The sequence below is a fragment of the Calypte anna genome, chromosome 4B (assembly GCF_003957555.1).
Source record: "Calypte anna isolate BGI_N300 chromosome 4B, bCalAnn1_v1.p, whole genome shotgun sequence".
Lineage (NCBI taxonomy): Eukaryota > Metazoa > Chordata > Aves > Apodiformes > Trochilidae > Calypte > Calypte anna.
The window spans coordinates 7,055,983-7,074,384 of NC_044249.1; the positions used below are offsets into that span (position 1 = coordinate 7,055,983).

At 40.1% G+C, this 18,402-nt stretch overlaps 1 protein-coding gene across 4 annotated transcripts in view; it reads right to left on the reverse strand.

The window, feature by feature from the left end:
* ZNF827 (zinc finger protein 827) overlaps window positions 1-18,402 on the reverse strand; it is a 97,620-nt gene that overhangs the window by 10,721 nt on the left and 68,497 nt on the right. For all 4 annotated transcript variants that reach the window (XR_003987580.1, XM_030450759.1, XM_030450758.1 and 1 more), the window contains exons 8-9: window positions 17,821-17,924; window positions 464-601 (exon numbers count right to left, since the gene is read on the reverse strand). Coding sequence is in view for 3 of the 4 variants with exons in the window: in XM_030450759.1 (XP_030306619.1) it covers window positions 464-601; window positions 17,821-17,924 (242 nt within the window). In the remaining variant the exon portion in view is untranslated. The remainder of the gene's footprint in view (window positions 1-463; window positions 602-17,820; window positions 17,925-18,402) is intronic.

Below are 18,402 nucleotides of genomic sequence, written 5' to 3' on the forward strand. Positions count from 1 at the left end.
CTGTTCCTCTCAGAGTGGGTGATGAAAGCAAAGATGAGTACAGATATTAAATCCTTTCAGTTTCAGCAGATCTGAAACACTAAGGCCAAATCTTTTGCTGTTCAGTGACATTTAAAAAGCTCATCAGGTGAACGTAAGAAAGGCCATGCCTTCTCTGCAGAACTCCATTAGCAGGCTTGGTTAACCAGCTGGTATCTACAGGCTGATCTTCGGGAACCTGGACAAACTTGGATTTACATGTTTTGTAAAGAGAAGTTACAAGTAGGCTGCAAAGAAATAAAATGTTATTTAACTCCCTGAACACCTCTCTGACAATCTCTCTTGTTTCTCTACTCTAATGCAAGGAGCTGAGAATGGCTGGTACACTCTGCTGCTTTCTTTTTTGCCTTCCACTTAAACAAACCATGACAAATCCACAGATTTCCTCAGGAATGTAACAACCAAGCAGGAAGCATCCTCTTACCTGTGTGCAGTGAGAGGTGTCGGGACAGAGTCTGCTGCCGACCAAACACTTTTCCGCACACGTCACATGGAAAGAGCTGGTCATTAAATTTCCAAGACTGCAATCCATTTCCCACCTCCAGCACCAGCTTTTCTGCTTCTGTGCCAAAAAACACATAAACAGAAAGCTGACTTTTAAGAACTTTAAGGCTTGGAGATTTCACTCAGTAGAGCCCTGTGGATGCCATATAAAATGCAACCCCTTGGCTGCATGCTGTAGGATCTGGCACAAGTTCATGTAAAAAAGGAAACTCCTAGTGATGGAAAGTAAATTAATCTTTCATACAGCATCTTTCATATGTACTTGAAAGCAGGACACTTTGACATAGAGTTAAAACAGATTATGTAAAGAAAGAAAGTCAAGAGTCAGAGGACAAAGCATGAACCTGTGATTCTGTTCTTGTGGAGAGATCACTCCTTTGGCTTTCTCAGTCACCCACCTTTGTTTGGTGCATGAAGAAGGCCTGGTCTGAGATGGTCATCTATTTTTACACTGGATTATTATTCATGGCTGAAGGAAATTTTCCAAATCTTTTCTCCTGATGCAGGAATTTTTGCTACATGACCAGTCTTACATAGAAGGAGAACAGAAGATTGCTCAGACAAATGTTAAACCAAGAGGATGCAGCATGCCAATGAGTGGGAGGCATCCAGGGTGAGCTCTGCTCAGCAGCTGCTGTCCTCAGGCATCAAAATCCCCAGCAGCTCACAGAGCCATCCATTGAAAAACAGAGACCCAGAGCAAGCCTTTATCATTAATGAAGTGGTTTTAATTGTTTCAGGAAAAGAGAAAGTCTGCCATACAAAAAATAAACACCACACAGCATAAAACACAGACATGAAGGCCCTCCATAAGGAAGGAGAGAGAAAACGACTGGGAATGAGGAAGAGAAAAATTGGTATGCAACATCCCAAGTAGTGAAAATATTGGCAGTCTGGATCTGGACAGAAGGGAGCAGAGAGCTGATGGAGACTGGGGGTAGCAGTGATACTGGGCTGAATAAGAGAATCAGTATCAGGGAGCCTTGTGTAAGGATACATTCCCTGCAAGGGTCCTGTTTCCTGAGGAGAAGGGACTGCTGGTGTTAGAGATCACAGAATCACAGAATCATTTGGGTTGAAAAGGAGCTCTGAGATCATCAAGTCCAATCCTTCATCCACTGCCACTGTGGTTCCCAGCCCATGGCACTGAGTGCCACATCCAGTCTCTTTTTAAATATCTCCAGGGACAGAGAATCCACCCGCTCCCTGGGCAGCCCATTCCAATGTCTGATCACCCTCTTGGTAAAGAATTTCTTCCTAATATCCAACCTAAACCTCCCCTGGCAGAGCTTAAGCCCATGCCCTCTTGTCTTACTGGGAGCTACTTGGGAGAAGAGCCCGACCACCCCCTGGCTCCAACCTCCTTTCAGGGAGTTGTAGAGAGTGATGAGGTCTCCCCTGAGCCTCCTCTTCTCCAGGCTGAACAGCCCCAGCTCCCTCAGCCCTTCCTCACAGGACTTGTGCTGGATCCCTTCACAGCCTCCTTGCTCTTCTCTGGACCTGCTCCAGCACCTCAATCTCCTTCCTGAACTGAGGGGCCCAGAACTGGACACAGAACTACAAGGATACTCAGAAGTTTTCCAAAAAGAACAGCCAGTGGTGAGGGGGCTTGGTTCAAGATTTACTGATGGTAAGACACCTTCTATTTCCTCTGGAATGAAAGATGCCACATGCAGAGAACCTTTCTCTAAGCCAGCACTGCCTGTGGGCTTGATACCCAGAGCTCTGCCAGTCTGTGCCACGATGGAGGAAAACCATTTGGCTGGGATTTTCAGGTAAATGGGAGAAGAGGTGTAGAAAACCATCTTATTGAGTGCAACACTCAATCTTATTGAGTATAAGTATCATGGAGGTTGGCACAAACCAGCAAAATCTTCATCTGATGAAGCACTGAAGAATAACCAAGCCTTGTAGAGGCAGCCTCCAGACTGCCTCTGGCAGTCAGCACTGTAGATCTGAATGCCAGGTCTGAGAGCCCCTCCTTCACAGGGAGGTGTCCCAACAACCACACTGGGGTTTATGTAAAGAGCTGTCAAATATTGTAGTTGATTTAAGCAGTAATAAAAACACTGTCTCATTTGGAACAGAGATTCCACACAGTAATCTCAGCAAGTTTAGGGATGGTCATGCTTGCCAGCCCCTTTTCAGCAGCTGTCACTTTCTCCTGTGACCCTGTAATATGCACAGAACTCAGCACACCAAAGGAATTCTGTGGCACCTCTAAGTGCTGCCACCCAACAACACATTTTTTCTTAAATGAATTTCTCGTTAGAGAACAAGTTCTGCCTATTCAAAACAGCCAGTGTGTGAAATGAAAAACAAGCCCCCCACCATTCCCAGGGGCTGTGACCTCCGTAACCTCTGAGAACTTCAATAAAGAATGATTCTTTTTGTTACTATCCTCGAGTTCAAAACAGTGACAAAAATCTGACTCCGTACTAATGCTACAGCTTTTTAACAGAGTTTTTTTGAGTACATAATCAAAACAGTGCTTCAAAAGAGGAATATAGTAATAATTACAAAAGAAGGCCGCAAGGGTGTAGGTTGCTTCAAAATGGTCGCAACAAAGATGAGTTAATTGGGACACATACCAAACAAGCAGGCTTAATTAAGTAAATAAGTCTTAACAATTCACTTTGGCATTGGTCATCAGCCCTCTTTCATCTCTTAAGAAGAAGAAATATAATAACCTCTTCCCTATGGTGGATTTATAGCTATCAGTTCCGGGAAGCTCATGGGAAGCCAGAAAAATACCAGCTTTGTGATCAGCTCAAGCTGGTGAAAACCACTCCCTGGCAAAGCAGCTGCATATTTTTCATTGATGCAAAAGAGAACACTGTAGGTGTTTTCAAAATGCTTCTATTTACTTTAAAGATTTATTCCCAGAGTCCTAACTACCCTGCTTCTTGCTTCTTTTTCATCTGAACCTTCTCTCTGTAGCAAAGTGCCTTTTCCATTCACCAAGCTTCTGGGCTTGCTCGTGGCTGACCAGACTTGCTCTGTGGTGCCACAGGAGCCTCAGCACTTTGTGGAAGATTTCTCAGCTCCAAGGGAAACCAGGTACTCCCACATTCCTTACTCTCTGAGCAGCTTTGCCTGTAGCCTGGAAACTGGAGCTCTGTGTCCATACAGGGATCCAGAAATCTGCCCAGAACATACCCAGCAACTGACCTCACCAGTGACCTGAAGAATCCAGTAAGTCAGCATCCACATTCAGTCCTTAAGCTCTGGCTCTGATTCTGAGGAATGATGCTTTCTGCACAGGGAATACAAGTCCAGTGACTCTGAGCCCAAAACACTGGTTTGTGCACAGTGTTCTGTGTGTACTCTGGAGAAGTCAGCAGCCTTATTCTTTATCAATACCTTACACAGTGGCCAGGAAGAAGATAGATGGACTGAGAACAACTAATGTTAAATAATGAACCACCACTGTGAGAGGTGTCCCACAGAAATCTACCTTTCACCATGACATGCCTATAGTATAATGAAGAGGAAAAAAAAGGAAAAGAAGGAAAAAGGAAAAAGAAAAAAAAAAGAAGAAAAAAGAAAAAGAAAAAAAGGAAAAAGAAAAAAGAAAAAAAAAAAAAAAAAAAAAAAAAAAAAGAAAAAAAAAAAAAAAGAAAAAAGAAAAAAGAGAAAAAAGGAGGAAAAAAAAAAAGACTTGATGTAACATTATTAGTACTTTAAAGGAATATTCCACAGAAAATCCCAAAATTTCTACATTAGAAAAGCACATAAGGCAAGTGAATTTTGATATAGGTTGCTTTTTTGTATGGCTTTTGGAGTTTAAACCAAAATATGCTTAATGAAACAGAAGGCCTCCAAGTTTTCCAGTACATCATTAAAAAGTATGAAAAAGATTAAGGCTCAGTATATTACAGAGTGGTGATAAAATTATTTTGAAATAATTTTGCATAGAAGTCCTAGAACTTCAGTATTTTCTGCAAAGGTAAAAATTCTCAATACCATCTGTATTTTCCCTGAAGTGAGGATAATGTGGACATCAATGCAGAAATACTGTTCTGTCCCTCAAAATAGATTAATTTCTGGCAAACAGAGCTTGAGAGAGTCATTATTTATCCCTTTCCTAAGCTGTTGGATGTAATTCTTAATATGTAAGTATATTTAGTTTCCACATTTAATCATTAATTTTTTCTCTTGTCCTCAGGTTGGTAATATCAGAGTGCATTAACCACCCCTTCTGAAAAGCCTTTAGCCTGACTTTTGTCAAAAACTGCTGAGAGAGGATACCATATCCTGATGAAGCTATAGCTGAGGAAGAGATCAAAGTGTGACCTGAATACATAAGGAGCTGTCTGGAGTCACCAAAGCAGCCTTGTGGCTGCTGGTAGCTGTCACACACAAAAAGTTCCCCAAGGACTGACTTTGGGCTCTGATCTGTGGTACTTTGATTACTTCTTTTCTTTTACTTGGCTTACATATTTTTCAATTACTGCTTCACAGTGTCTTATACTACATTATGTTTTAATCTGTTGCTCAGTGACATGCCTACCTTTATATCTTTATACCAATAATTGAAAGAATGAAACCACTATTTAACTGAAAAAGACAAAGCTAAGAAAACAAACAGCATGCTGAAGTGTCATTTAAATGAGATAAATTCATATTTATAACCTTTGCTGGTTTACTGTCTGCTCTCACATCCTATAATTCAAACAGCTCCTTCTCTGTTTCATCTTCACACCTCCATAGACCTCAGAAGCAACAAAATCTGTGAGGGCATATCCTTATGGTCATATAGAATCCTATAGATATAAATTAAATGGATCACCCTTTGCAATAAAGGCAGAGGTGTGATGAGTCTTAACAAAGAAGGTCAACGTTTTTTCTCTCCATTCTTCTGGTTTTGTGCCTTATTAATACTTGGGTTACTCAGTTTGACACTAAACAGATGGTAAAGAAGAAGCCAGGTAAGAAATTTTGAAAATTAAATGAACAGAAATCCTGTAAAGGGAGAAAACAGAGAGTGATGCTTGGGCTGTTAATCCTGCTTGCAAGCCAAGTGCAGTGAAAGAAACCAAGATAGATGCCTGGAGGATCTGGTGCCAGAACAGCCACCCAAAGTGAGGCTGGGAGCTCAGAGAAGAGCTGGGCAGGCTCAGAACAGGAGATGAACTGGGCAGAGGTAGATGATGGCTGATACAGAAGAAGAGGAAAGAAAGTGTGAAGTACCTCCCTGATCATACTGTAGGTGATAAAACTCGATATAATACAAGACACACAAGCTGCTCTTTCTAAAAACATAAGCCATAACAGTTCAAATATTTCATATGATATTATATGAATCATATTCCATATCAAATGATATTTCACATCATGTTTCAATAAAGAGCTTGTATGACCCAGAAAAAGAAATGTGCATATTCTGCATGAAGTATTCCAAATGTGTAATGATAGGCAACAACACTTGAAAAAGTCACTGAGAAGTGATAAAGATGTTTGGATTTGTGAATAAAAGATAAAACCAAATAAAACATAAATATTAATGATGCCTCCATAGAGGAACATGGGAAACCAGTGACGCTCATTCCCTCCTCTGGACCTGCTCTTGTTGAGCTCCTCATCAACCAACACCCCTGAGTCCTTCTCCTCAAGCTGTTCTCAATCCATTCTCTGCCCACCCTGTATTTGTGCCTGACATTGCCCTGACACAGACACAGGACCTTGCACTTGACCCTGAGGACCTTCCTGTGGTTTCTATGGGCCCACCCACCTCTCCAGCCTGTCAGGGTCTCTCTGGATGGCATTCCTTCCCTCCAGTGTGGTGACCACACCAGACAGTTTGGTGTCACCAGGACAGGACTTTGAGGATGCACTCAATGCCACTGTGTCACTGACCAAGATATTAAACAGCCCCTCTGAGGGATATCACTCATCACTCATCTCCTGTTGGACATTGAGCTGTTAGCTGCCACTCTTTGAGTGTGACCAGCCAGTTCCTACTGCTCCAATTTGCTCCTACTGTAATTTTTAAACCACAAGTAATTAATTTTCATAATGCAAATAGGTTTCTACCCTTTTGATTTCTTTCCTACAATTCTGCTTGACATGCTTCCTAAGAATCCCTTTAAAAATCACTCTGAGACATTTGTGCTCAGCTAGGTCTCTTATTGTGTATGTGCAAGTTTTCCTTTTTTTATTTTGTTTTTTGTCACTGTGCCAATTTCTGCTTGCAAGTTCACCTGAAACAGGGGCTTTTCTTTTATACAAAGGTAAGAACACATCTAGGGCACTTGGCAGAGGTTATCATTAGTGCTCTCTGTACAGAGTTCACATACAAATAAAGACAAATGAGCCTTTAAACTACAACTTTCTTTTCAGCTTCCTGCATCCTTTTTAGTGAAGCAAAAGCTGCTGTACTAGAGAAGCTGTAAGCTAGTGACCAGAAATCTCAGTGGGGGAATGTGAAATAAAAGCCAAAATGCAGACAGAGTCCCTCTTCCTGAGTCAAACCTGGATGAGAGTGAGTGCAAACCTTGGCCAGATCCATCTTCCCATGTGCCAGGGAAAGGCCCCACAGGATGTGGCTGCTGCTGTAAGAGAACTTGTTCTTACTACTTTTATTGAAGATTCCCCAAGTGATAAGCAGTGAATCTGCCATTTCCTTGAAGCCCTTAACTCACCCTTTTGACCTCTCTCCCTGCTCTCTTACCACAAGCACAGGTATCTGCTGTCCTCTCCTTCCTTCTCTGCTGCTTTCCCATCTGCCTTCTGCTCCAGGGCACTTGTCAGCCCCATGACCACCCCAAACTCAACTAAACCACCCAGCAAACAAAAGGGTAAATTTGCACCCTGAATGAAATCAATGCTGTAGAAAAAAAACCCCCCACAACTTCTCCTCAGCTTTGCTTAGATTATTTTTAAACAATGGTCTCTTATGTACATTTATATACATGATGTCTATATACATATGTATATATTTATATAGTCTGGTGAATTTTGCAGTTAATTTATTCCTAGGCAGACAAATACTAGATAAGAAAATTTTGTACAAAATAAGATAGGTGAGGACTTTAGAGTTCCAAGGCAACTAAAAAAAAATGCGTATCTTATTTAAAGAAACATTGTAAAATTATGTGTTTCAATTCCTTTTGCAGAGCAAGAAAAGTAATTTTAAAAACCTGTCTCTCTATTTCAAGTTGAGTTTCTATTCAGAAAAGTTTCATATTCAGGAAAGAGGCTGACTCAATGCTGATGTTCACTTTTACATAAGATTCTGATATTAAGAAAGACAAAAGAGAATCTGAAACTATAGATGGGTTTCCATAAGATGCAGAGTCCAAAACACAGCACACTGAGTATTTACAAGCCCAAAGCCTCATCTAACAAGTCTCTTTCAGGAGGTTATTTAATCACCATAATAGCTTTGAAACTGGATTTCTGTCACAGAATTAGGTCTGGAAGGGACCTCAGGAGGGCATCTTGTCTCTCTCATGCCTGGAGCTGCACCAACCACACACCAAACATCCCCATCATTCCAGACAGGTGCTGCTCTCACTTTCTAAAAACTCTCCTGGAATGGTTGTGCCTGTGTAAAATCACCCCACTGCTTGGAAGTTTTACTTGATGTTTACCTTAAATCTTCTCTGCTGTCATTTAAGTCTGTTACTCCTTATGGACACAGGCAAGGTTTATTCTTTTTCCCCCAAAGTTGTCATTTTACAATGTTCCTGTCCCCTGAACTGCTTATGGCACCTCCATGCATGGTTTCAACAAGACATCTAATGACAAGTTAACAATATTAATAATAATAATAATAATAATAATAATAATAATAATAATAATAATAGCTTTCTCTTCCATGATCCTCAGTGTGAAAAGGGCTGAATAACACTACAGCAAGCACAGACCATTGCAGAAGCTCACATGAGCTCTGGAGTTTGACAGCTACACAACTACTTAGTTCCAGCTGTGCCTACTCTCTGTTTGCCTGCTTTCTATGAGCACCTTGTGGGAGGCAACACAGTCTCACCCAAATCAAGAGGTGAAGTTTCTTTTAGGACCTGGCAAGAACTATAGTCAGGCTTCCTTCCATAAAAGTCTGCAAGATGGATCCAGTTGTCCTTCCTGAACCCATCTGCTGTTATGTTGCTGTTTTCCCTTCTTCCTTTCTCAAAACCACATTCTGTCACTTCATGGTCTCTCTTCACCAAGTTGCCTTCTGTCAGCTCCATCAAAACATAGGTCCCAAGAACTTGCCAGACAGCCTTGTCTTGTCCTGAATACATCCTGCCACTTCTGGGCACCTATTGTATCCAAAAGTGAAATAATTGAGCCAGGAAAAAAAAAAAAAAGGTAGGCAAACCCTCACATTTCTCATTCTGGACTTTGGATGAGTGTAGCTGCTCAGGAAGCCCTTCTCAAATGTGACCTCCATTGGGTGACATATTTATTTAAGAACATTGATAGTGACAATTGTTTTACCTTTAAAAAAATTGCTTGCAGTTGAGTAACTATTACAAATTCAGAAAATATATTAAAAATGGTAAGAGATGCCAAAACCTGCCCTGTTTGAAGAGTAAAAAAAAACAATTGCCAGGTTTTATTTTGTATGTGGGATGAAACAGTTACCTTTGGCCATTTTGCTTTGGATTCTGATGATTTGATGGCCTTTTTAAACAGCTTTTGGTTTGCTGGGTTTAATGAGTGGGTTTATTTTTTTTTTTTACTTTGGGTTTATTCTGAATGAAACCAGAAAGTATTTGTTCTCAGTGAACTTACTCTGTCCTTTACCATCAGGTTGATCTTGCTTTAGGAAGAAAAAACATAAAAGGCAAATCAAATAAACATAAATATTTTTGCCTGCAGGAGAAGAATGCACAGTGTTAAAAGGAAAAAAAGTTACTCTGTATAAAGGCAGCTCATAATAAAACAAGCATTACAAATTTTCAGGTAGATGTCAAGTGCCTTTCAAGAGAGACTTTACTCGTGGACCTGAATGTGTATCTTTCTGTTTGTCTGTTTTAATTAACACCTTTCATCTTGAGGATCCTGTAGATAATTGGCAAAATAATTAGTGCAGTGACTTCACAAGGAAAAGAAGTGAACTCTCCATGTCCAGAACAATTCATGCAAAGTTCTCCTATTTAGCATGTGTTGTATGGAGAGAAGGACTGACCAAGTCACCAGGAGTTCTATGTGTTCCTCAGAAGGGTCTGACCACACTCCCCTTATTTGCTGTGGGAATGGCAAATAAATACTGATCATTGAGAAAAACTACAACATCTACAACTACACACACACCACACGCTTTGCTTGTCCTATTTTAGCCAAGGAACACACTGTGCCTGTTTGAGCAAGAGGCAATTTGCTGACTTGAAATGGTCTGTTCTGCATAATAATATTTTCAGTTCTGAAGAGGACTTGCTAGTTAAGAAGACTACTCAAACCTAGTAATTATTACCCTCTTACAGACCTGCAGCACACGTCCACCAGATGCAAACCTGTTTGGGAACAGACCCAGAAAAAGCTTCAAGGGAAATGTGATGCTGTGATCAGTGGCAGCCACGTTGGTTATGATCCCATTAAATGAACCAGCAATTTGGAACCCTCTGCTCGATGACTGGAGTGCAAAGTGGTTGTCAAGGCATCTCAGTACACAGTGAAAGGAGGCTGCACCCAGGCATATGATAACAGGACTCTAAAGACAGGATGTGATAAATAAAAAACATGCCAGAGCCAGAACCACTGTCACACAGTTTAGCACTGAATTATGTTAACAAATTCTGCAAAATCTGTCTTGCTTTGGAGAACTATACCAAGCACAGCCCACTTCTATAGCAGTCCAAGTATCTCACCTTCCTCAAATCACTTTCCTCAACTCGCCAGCTTTCTGTCTCTTGAGATCAGACTTGAGAGAGCAGCCACAGTTCCTGACAGCCCCCAGCCTTCCAGGGAGTGCAAAGACAGAGAGTGTACACCAGGCAGTGTGCACCCAGAAGACATTCTTTCTGTGGCAGGAATGGAAGTACAATGCATGCTGCAAATAAAATCATCCACTCAAATCTGCCACTCTGTCACAACAGTTTTCCTGCCATCTATGAAGCTGGCACACCAGTTGGATTTGTCAGAGGTGTCTCACCAATATTCTTTTGTCCTGCACCTGCATGGAATTTTACACAAACACACATGCACACATGTACACAAAAAGAACAGTATCTGGTTGAGTCTTACTCCAGACAGGTATCAGAAGAGGAATGGATGCTTTTAAGGACCAAGAGAAGCAGACTTTAGAAGGCTTATGAGCACCTGCCATTGTGTTCCACAGGCAGCAAGGACAGCAGTGTGGCATCTACCTCCAGCACCACTTTCAAAAAGCCCATTTCACAGAAATAGTGAGACAGAAATGAAAATCAGGACCAAGTGCCTGATGGAGCATGCCTTGTGTAGTGCATTAAGTGCCACTCCACACTTCTCCAGCCTGCCAGGAAGTCAATAGGGGTCAGGCACTCTCATCATCAAGAAACTGAAGGGGTTATCTTGTGTCCAGGTTGGGAAGAGCTCATAATTCAGACAAAAAACTGAAAGCAAATAAAATGACCATAAGCACTAATAATGGGATAAGACAGAGGGAAAGAAGCACTACTTAAGTCAATTCACATGCACATGCATTCCCTTAGCAACTACATTGGCAATAAAAACCACTGTTCCATCACAGGACAAAAAACTGCTGCCAGGATCTTGAAATATTCTTTTAGACTTTCAAAGAAGTCTGAAGTCCTGCAAATATGATTAAGGGACTGGAGCATCTGTCATACAAGATCCTGAGAGAGCTAGGACTGTACAGCCTGGAGAAGAGAAGGCTTGATGAGATCTTCCCAATCTATATAAATACCTGATGGGGGGAAATAAATAAAATGATTAAGCCAGGCTCCTCTCAGTGATGCCCGGCAGAGAGGAAGCAAGGGCACAAATTAAAGCACAGGCAATTCCATTTAAACATAAAAGAACAATTTTTCTCCTCCCCTCCCCCCCTTCCATTTATTTATTTATTTTTTATTATTGTGAGTGAGGCCAAACACTGGCACAAGCTGCCCAGAAAGCCTCCATCCTTTAAAAACCTGACTGAACACAGCTTTGAGCAGCAAGCTGACCCTGCTCTAAGGACAGAGGTGGAACTGGACTTCCTACCTCAACAATTCTGTGATTCTCTTAAAAATTATAATCCACAGGTTCTGACGTCCTGAGTGAATTAGAAATCAATTGCTTGTAATTGTGCTCCTAACCCTGAACTCTCTTTTACAAATCCTTTCATTTAAGACTGTGAAGAAAGTCTTCCTAAAGTAAGCAGAGGATTACACACCATGTGAAGCTGGAGGCTTCTGGGCAGATGTAAGCAAACAACAACCCTAAAAAGGTGTGAACTGTGCTAATTAACTTCATGGGTACATAGCTGGGAAGCTATACCAGGGTGATTTAAATGCCAACATTTTATCACTAATCCCTTCAGCAGAAATCCTCAGGGTTTATGCAGTTTGCAGTCCCCTAAGGCCTAAGGACATTTTCCAGGGTGACAGAAGTGCCAACAGTCCCCAACACAGAAATCAAACCCTCAAGGTGTCCCTTCATTTCTGCAGTGCAGTTTCAGTGGTCTAAGGGACAATGTAAAGAGAAGTTAAAAGCAGGAAGTCCAGAAGCAGGAGACCAAGATGGAAAAAACATCACTGGAAATGTGTGAAGATATGGAAACTGTTTGCATTCACTCTTAGCTCATATTCAGTTTATTAAAGTCCTTACTCTCTTAAATAACCTTGAGAGGACACAAAATTCAGAGCTGGTTGCTATAGGTGGTTGCAGAAGTTTATTTTGCTGCAGAGCACAGAAGACCAGAATCAAGCATAAATACTGCCAGAAAAGAGTATATATGAATATCCATCTGCAGGCTGGGCCAAAAGAACCCTTGCTTTCTATTTTCTAAATGTTTTAAGCCACAAGTGTTACATTGACCTTCAAGGGACTTTAAAAAGGGATTAGGAGAGAAGACATGCAAAATACTTCATGCTAAAGAATCTGCTATCTGTGGAGCATGAACAGCTTGATTATTTATTATGTTCAAGTTAAAACTCTAAACCCTCAAGAGGTATTTTTCAACTACGGTCACAGAGGAAAGTAAACAAGATTAAGTGTGGTCACAGCCACGTCAATCTCACATAAATGCTGAAATGGATGAAAGATGCTGCCTTGCCTTCACCCTGCCCACATCCCAACATTCTCACAATTGAGTGGGAAAAACCCAAAGATTAATTCTCTTCTTCCCCTGAACTGGCTCACAGTGTGGCCACAAATGTTCATACTGCTGTGTTGGTGACACTTTGCAGAGGTGAGGCCCAGGAAGGAGGCAGATTTTCCCCTTTAAGTATTTCTAAGTTACAGTGCTACAGAAAATGTTAAAGAAGTAGAAAGGAGGTTTGAGTGTGGAGAGTAACAGGAGAAATGCTGTATCTTCTGACCAGTCCTATTGCTCAATAAACATGAGCATGGGATAGTGCCACTAATTACATCATAAATAAAAGTGCAACTGACAGCACCAATTTTTTTGCACTGTTTCCAGTTTTCCTCTGTACTAAGTATCATCCTGCTGACTGGATATTGGGTTCTGGGCATCTCTGAAGCAGCAGCATGGCCTGGCATCTGACAGGTCAATAAAGAGTGTGGAAACACAGTGACAGAAAGGGCTCTGGTGAGTTTTCAAAAGGTACTTGAGGACAGAAGCTTTATTTGTTTTATTTCACTGAAATAAACAACATTGATAAATTTAGCTCTTGCACCAATGGCCAAAATGAAAAAAAAACCAAAAAACCCACAAGGCTATTCATGGACTACAACTCCTCAATACCTACATCCAGTTCAAAAAGTCTATTTTAGTCACACAAAATTCATTAACCACAATCAAAATTACAATTTTGCAAGAAGTAGTAAGTTTTCAAAAAGATGGATTTTTACTTTTTTAATAAAATCTATTCCTCTACAAATGAGATTTTTTTCAATATTTGGCATTGTCAGTGCAAATGAAGGAGAATACCAGATCCTTGATGAATAGGGGAGAAAATAATGAGATATTATTATACTGCACACAGATATACATGGAGAAGAAAAATCCTCCTAAAAACTCATGGCTGGAGTCTGTCAATATTAATGTCACTACTAATGAAATCCAGATGAGTGACTGTCTCTATTCCTGATTTCACAAAGGCAGGTTTGATTTAGAGAATGAGTCAGTGAGATGGTGGAAAACTATTAACCACATTAAAGACTGGAGCACCAGGATAAGATCAAGCTTTTAATTTATCTAGTGATATGGACAGAACCATATAGTCCAACATAAAACTAAATCCTGTTCTGAAAGAAGAAAAATCTTATGAAACAGAAGATTAAAATTGCCTTCTAAAGCAACTGTTTGAAATTAAAATTAGCAAACAAAACACCTTCAAAGGGAAGTAGTTCCCCCCCAGATCTATCTGATACTTTTGATCTACATACTACAGGAAACTGCTTCCTTCCCTTCTGAGAATATGGAGGATTCACCACAGATTATCAGGGAGTTACTGTGACTTTTGCAGGGCTGTTGAGTTCTCTTCTGACAGCAGCTGATGATTTCACTGTTATTTCCTTGTGTACCAGATTTAAAAGTCACCGCATGAGAATGACTTCCGCCTGTGGCACTACTGCTGCTGGTCAGGATTCCTTCACCTTTATTTCAGGTCAAATCCATTGCTATACTGTTATTTATTTAGGCTGGTTTTGTTTTGTTGGTTTTGGTTTGCTTTGCTTTGGGGTTTTTTCCCCCTTTTCCTCAAGTAAATGCCCTGATCAGTGCAATCAGTGCATTGGTCTCATCTTTTATTATGTGTCTCCTAATTATTTCATACTCCTTAGGGATCTTATATACTCAATGTCCTACACAGAGTGCTCTTCTTAAATACATGATCTTGCAATTTTCCTATGAACTGCTACAAAGAGGAGTTGTTTGCTCAGAGGCCACTAAGCTGGAATCTCAAGGACAGAACTTCAGACCAACTGTACTTAAAAGTTACCTTTAAAACACACAAAAAACCCCAGCATTGCATCAATATAAGAATTATAATCAATATGCAGAAATTTCAGAGTATTAAAGAAATAAACTTGAGAGCTACAGTAACAAGTGAAACAAATCAAATTACAACGTCATGTGCCTAGAAAGTAGGAACAAGAATTTCTGTGGCATGGTGAAATTGTAAAGGAAAAGAAAAACATGTTACTATTTGATTAGCAAATGAACTGAGTCATCAGCATATCGTAGTTACAAAGACTGATTAATCAGGAGAGGCATTTCTAATATACATATAGAAGATTGCATGCCACTGGAAGTGCCATTGGTAAGACCTCCTGTAAAATAGCATTTATAGTTCTGACCACTCAGTTTTGCAGAAATTATCTTCCTTTCTGAAAGAACAGAAAAAGACTATTATGTCAGTCATGAAATGGAAGCCCTATCACACTATAAGAAACTAGAAGATGCTGGCTGGTTTACTTTTCCAAAATTAAGACAGGATTAGGGGGATGTAAGATGGCACATCAGATGATGAACGTCACAAGAGAAAAGAATTACTGAAGCTGAAGGACACTATTGGTGAAACAACAAAAGTAGAACTTGCTGTGAATATATTCAGGCTGAAAAGAGAGTGGCCCCAGCCCTTCAAAGGGTGAGCTTCTGAAACAGTGTCCTCATACAAATGGCATGGACAACAGATTTAAGATGGATCTTGACAATGAATGAAATTACATGTTGTCACCTATTATAGAAGAAGAATTGGCTTTGACACATGACGTATCTTACTGTCCTATGTTCCTGTCACTTTTCCCAGTTCCTCTGCAGCAAGGGTGCCAAGAAATCTGCAGACAGAAAGTTGGCAGGAGTCTGGGGACACAAGCACCCATATTGGAGCTTTTTTGGAAAGAAGCACCGTGTACATGGGGATCCACCAAGGCCACTCAGGCCACCTGCCAGTGAAGGTTTCCCCCATGCCACTCTGCCCGTGTCAGGCCTGGTTGCAGAGAGTCAGCACAGAGCATCAGCACAGAGCCCACACTGTCTCAGCTGTGTGTCTCTTAGCTGTGGCAGCTGAGCTCACAGTGACACTGAGTGACATTTTTTAATCTGGGCACTGCTTAATGAACACCCTTGGCCATGAGCAGATAATGTACTGGGATTTTAGTTGATGACTTGAAAATTACACTGGACTGGGAAATTCCTGTCATTTTCTTGTGCTGTTCTTTCCTGCTTCTTATTATCTTGTTTCAGGGATAAAAAAACCCAGAACAAATGTCAAGGGAAGGCATACGTACCATTTATCCATGGGACACCACACACATTCCAGAGCAATTTCTGTTACATCCTGTTGGCCTTTACCATGGGTTTGTTACTGTTCCTTTATGATACCCTCTGCAGAGATAAAGTTTCTTCTGAGCTATCCATAGCACTACATAGACTATTCTTGTGAGGCTGAAACTAGTAGGAAATCTACCTGTGGGCATTCTGCTCTCCTTGTATATGAATGTCACATTTGTAATTGATTAAAAATTTAAATCACATTCCTGGTACTAGTGTGAAGTTACACTTCAGGTCCAAGAATTTATTATGAAACTGAGAAAAATCAACACATTTGGAATGACAACGACATTCCAAAAATAAAAATGAAGCAGAAACTGGCATTTTTAATTTTCAGTAGAGATGCTGCTATTACAGAGCAGAGTCTTATAATCAAAGAGCAATATGTTATATAATACACAGACCTAGCAAGGTAATATTTCTACTCCGTGAGGCAGAATAAGGGGCAGCATAAACATACAGAACCCATTTCCTCAGAAGCCATTCTAACACTCAACATGTCAAGGATGTCCCAACAAAGTAGACACTTCACATCTTTTAAGCAGAAGATTAAACATGTCACTAAAACCCTTCCACAGATTTAGTGGCCTCACTTAAAATGAAGTCTTACAGAGAATTACAATTCTTCTTCATTTATGTGTGATGTAAGAGCATTGCTGCTAGAGGCCATGTCCTCTGAGGTACTGAGCACTGCCAGAGGAGTATGAGAATTCTCACCTTTCATCTGGATATATGAATATTCCATGTTATGCCAAGGTCAAAACCCAGGATTGAAGTGCTAACCTGGTTTACATTTTAATACTTAAAAGCACCACAACTGATCTGGTTCTTCTTGCCTCAAGTTAAAAAATCTCCACTGCTTCCTTGCAGAAGTGTGGCTGAGGATAAACTGAAGACCTTTGTCCTTACTCTACACATTTTTTTCTTCTTCCTGCTATGCATATTTACCCTTAGACAACATACAGCTCTTTTAACCTCATCTGCCACTTCAGAAGCTGTCAAATGGCTATACAAGCATTAAAAAAAAAATGAAGGGTCTGTTAGGTTGTAAATTAAATGACAGTCTATAGCTGAAAATTAGCAGTAACATGCCCAAAACTTTATTGATTGCTAAGAAAAGGTGAATAACCCCCCCCAATGCTGGCTGTGTAATTACTGACCTTTAGAACCCAAGAGCTATTAATTGAAGAACAGATAGCAGTGAACTAGCAAATGAGTTATTTTTCCAACATGACAGTAAAGGCAGATATCAAGTTTTTGGATGTGTTCAGTGCCACCCTGAAAGCACTGTTACATACCTATGTTTTCCACTTTAATGTAGATTACAACCCAAGCTCCATCGAGACATAAAATGCCTGTCAACTAGTTCAGAAGATTAGTGGGAATGTACCCACAGGTACCAAGGCCTTTCAGTACATTTTAAGAACACCACATTCTGCTGAAAAAAGGTTTCTAAATTACCATTAAAAGCATGAAAATTGTATTGCCAAGCTCAGCCACTCTGACACATGCACTGCAAACATTTCATCCAAGAGATGGCAATGGCCAGTAACAGAATAGCAGACAGTAATCTGACATTAGTAAAGTTCTGTGCAGATGGGAGACACAACCACAGCCCCCTCCCCTCGTTAATAATGCTCAGCTCTAGCTGTTACAGACTCCTGTACAATTCACAGAAATAGTAGTTTAAAGACTATTGATACAAATGCTTCAGCAATATTTAATGTCTTATTTTTTTCTTCTTAAAAATATCCACTTATTATGATGGTGAGATAGTTGCCTTTTGACAAAGCAAACTGCATTTTAAAGCACTGGTCAGATGGAAGAGTTCATATTAAGAAAATCTTGGATACATTATCTGGAAGTAATAAAAGAAAAAGTTATCTGACCTGGTGCTGATGTCCTTCCATGAAGAGGAGTTTCATTAGGCAGGAGATCTTTTGAGTTAGAAGTGAATGGTGATTGTCTAAATGTGTCTTCAGAAAAGAAGGGGCTACAGGAAAAAAATAAGATGCCTTTTCATAAACAAAATAGCAAATGAGGGAAGTAGTTATTATGATTTTTTGAGCCTAACATTTTAATATTATAACAAATACCATCTTGTTTCATCCTGTTTCATTTACTGAATTCATGCTGAAAAATGTGCAGGCTTCAAGGCAAGATGTGGAAAAGAAGCATGCTTTGGTTTTTACCTAAGCAATCCAATTGCATTTTAGAGTGAAATCTGAAGTCCTCCCAGAATGCTTTAATTGCATTACAGCATCTCAGATTTACTTTATCATAATACAATATGCATCCAGGAAATTAATGTTTAAAAAATGTGTTCTACTGTCCAAAACCTTGTATTTTACTGTCATATCTGGTGGAAAATATTATTATTTAATACTCTGAGTTATATAGTAATTATCTTAAAAGCAAAACTTTTCAAATTTTAGGTCAAGATGTTGATCTCTTGTGACATGGCATTCCAT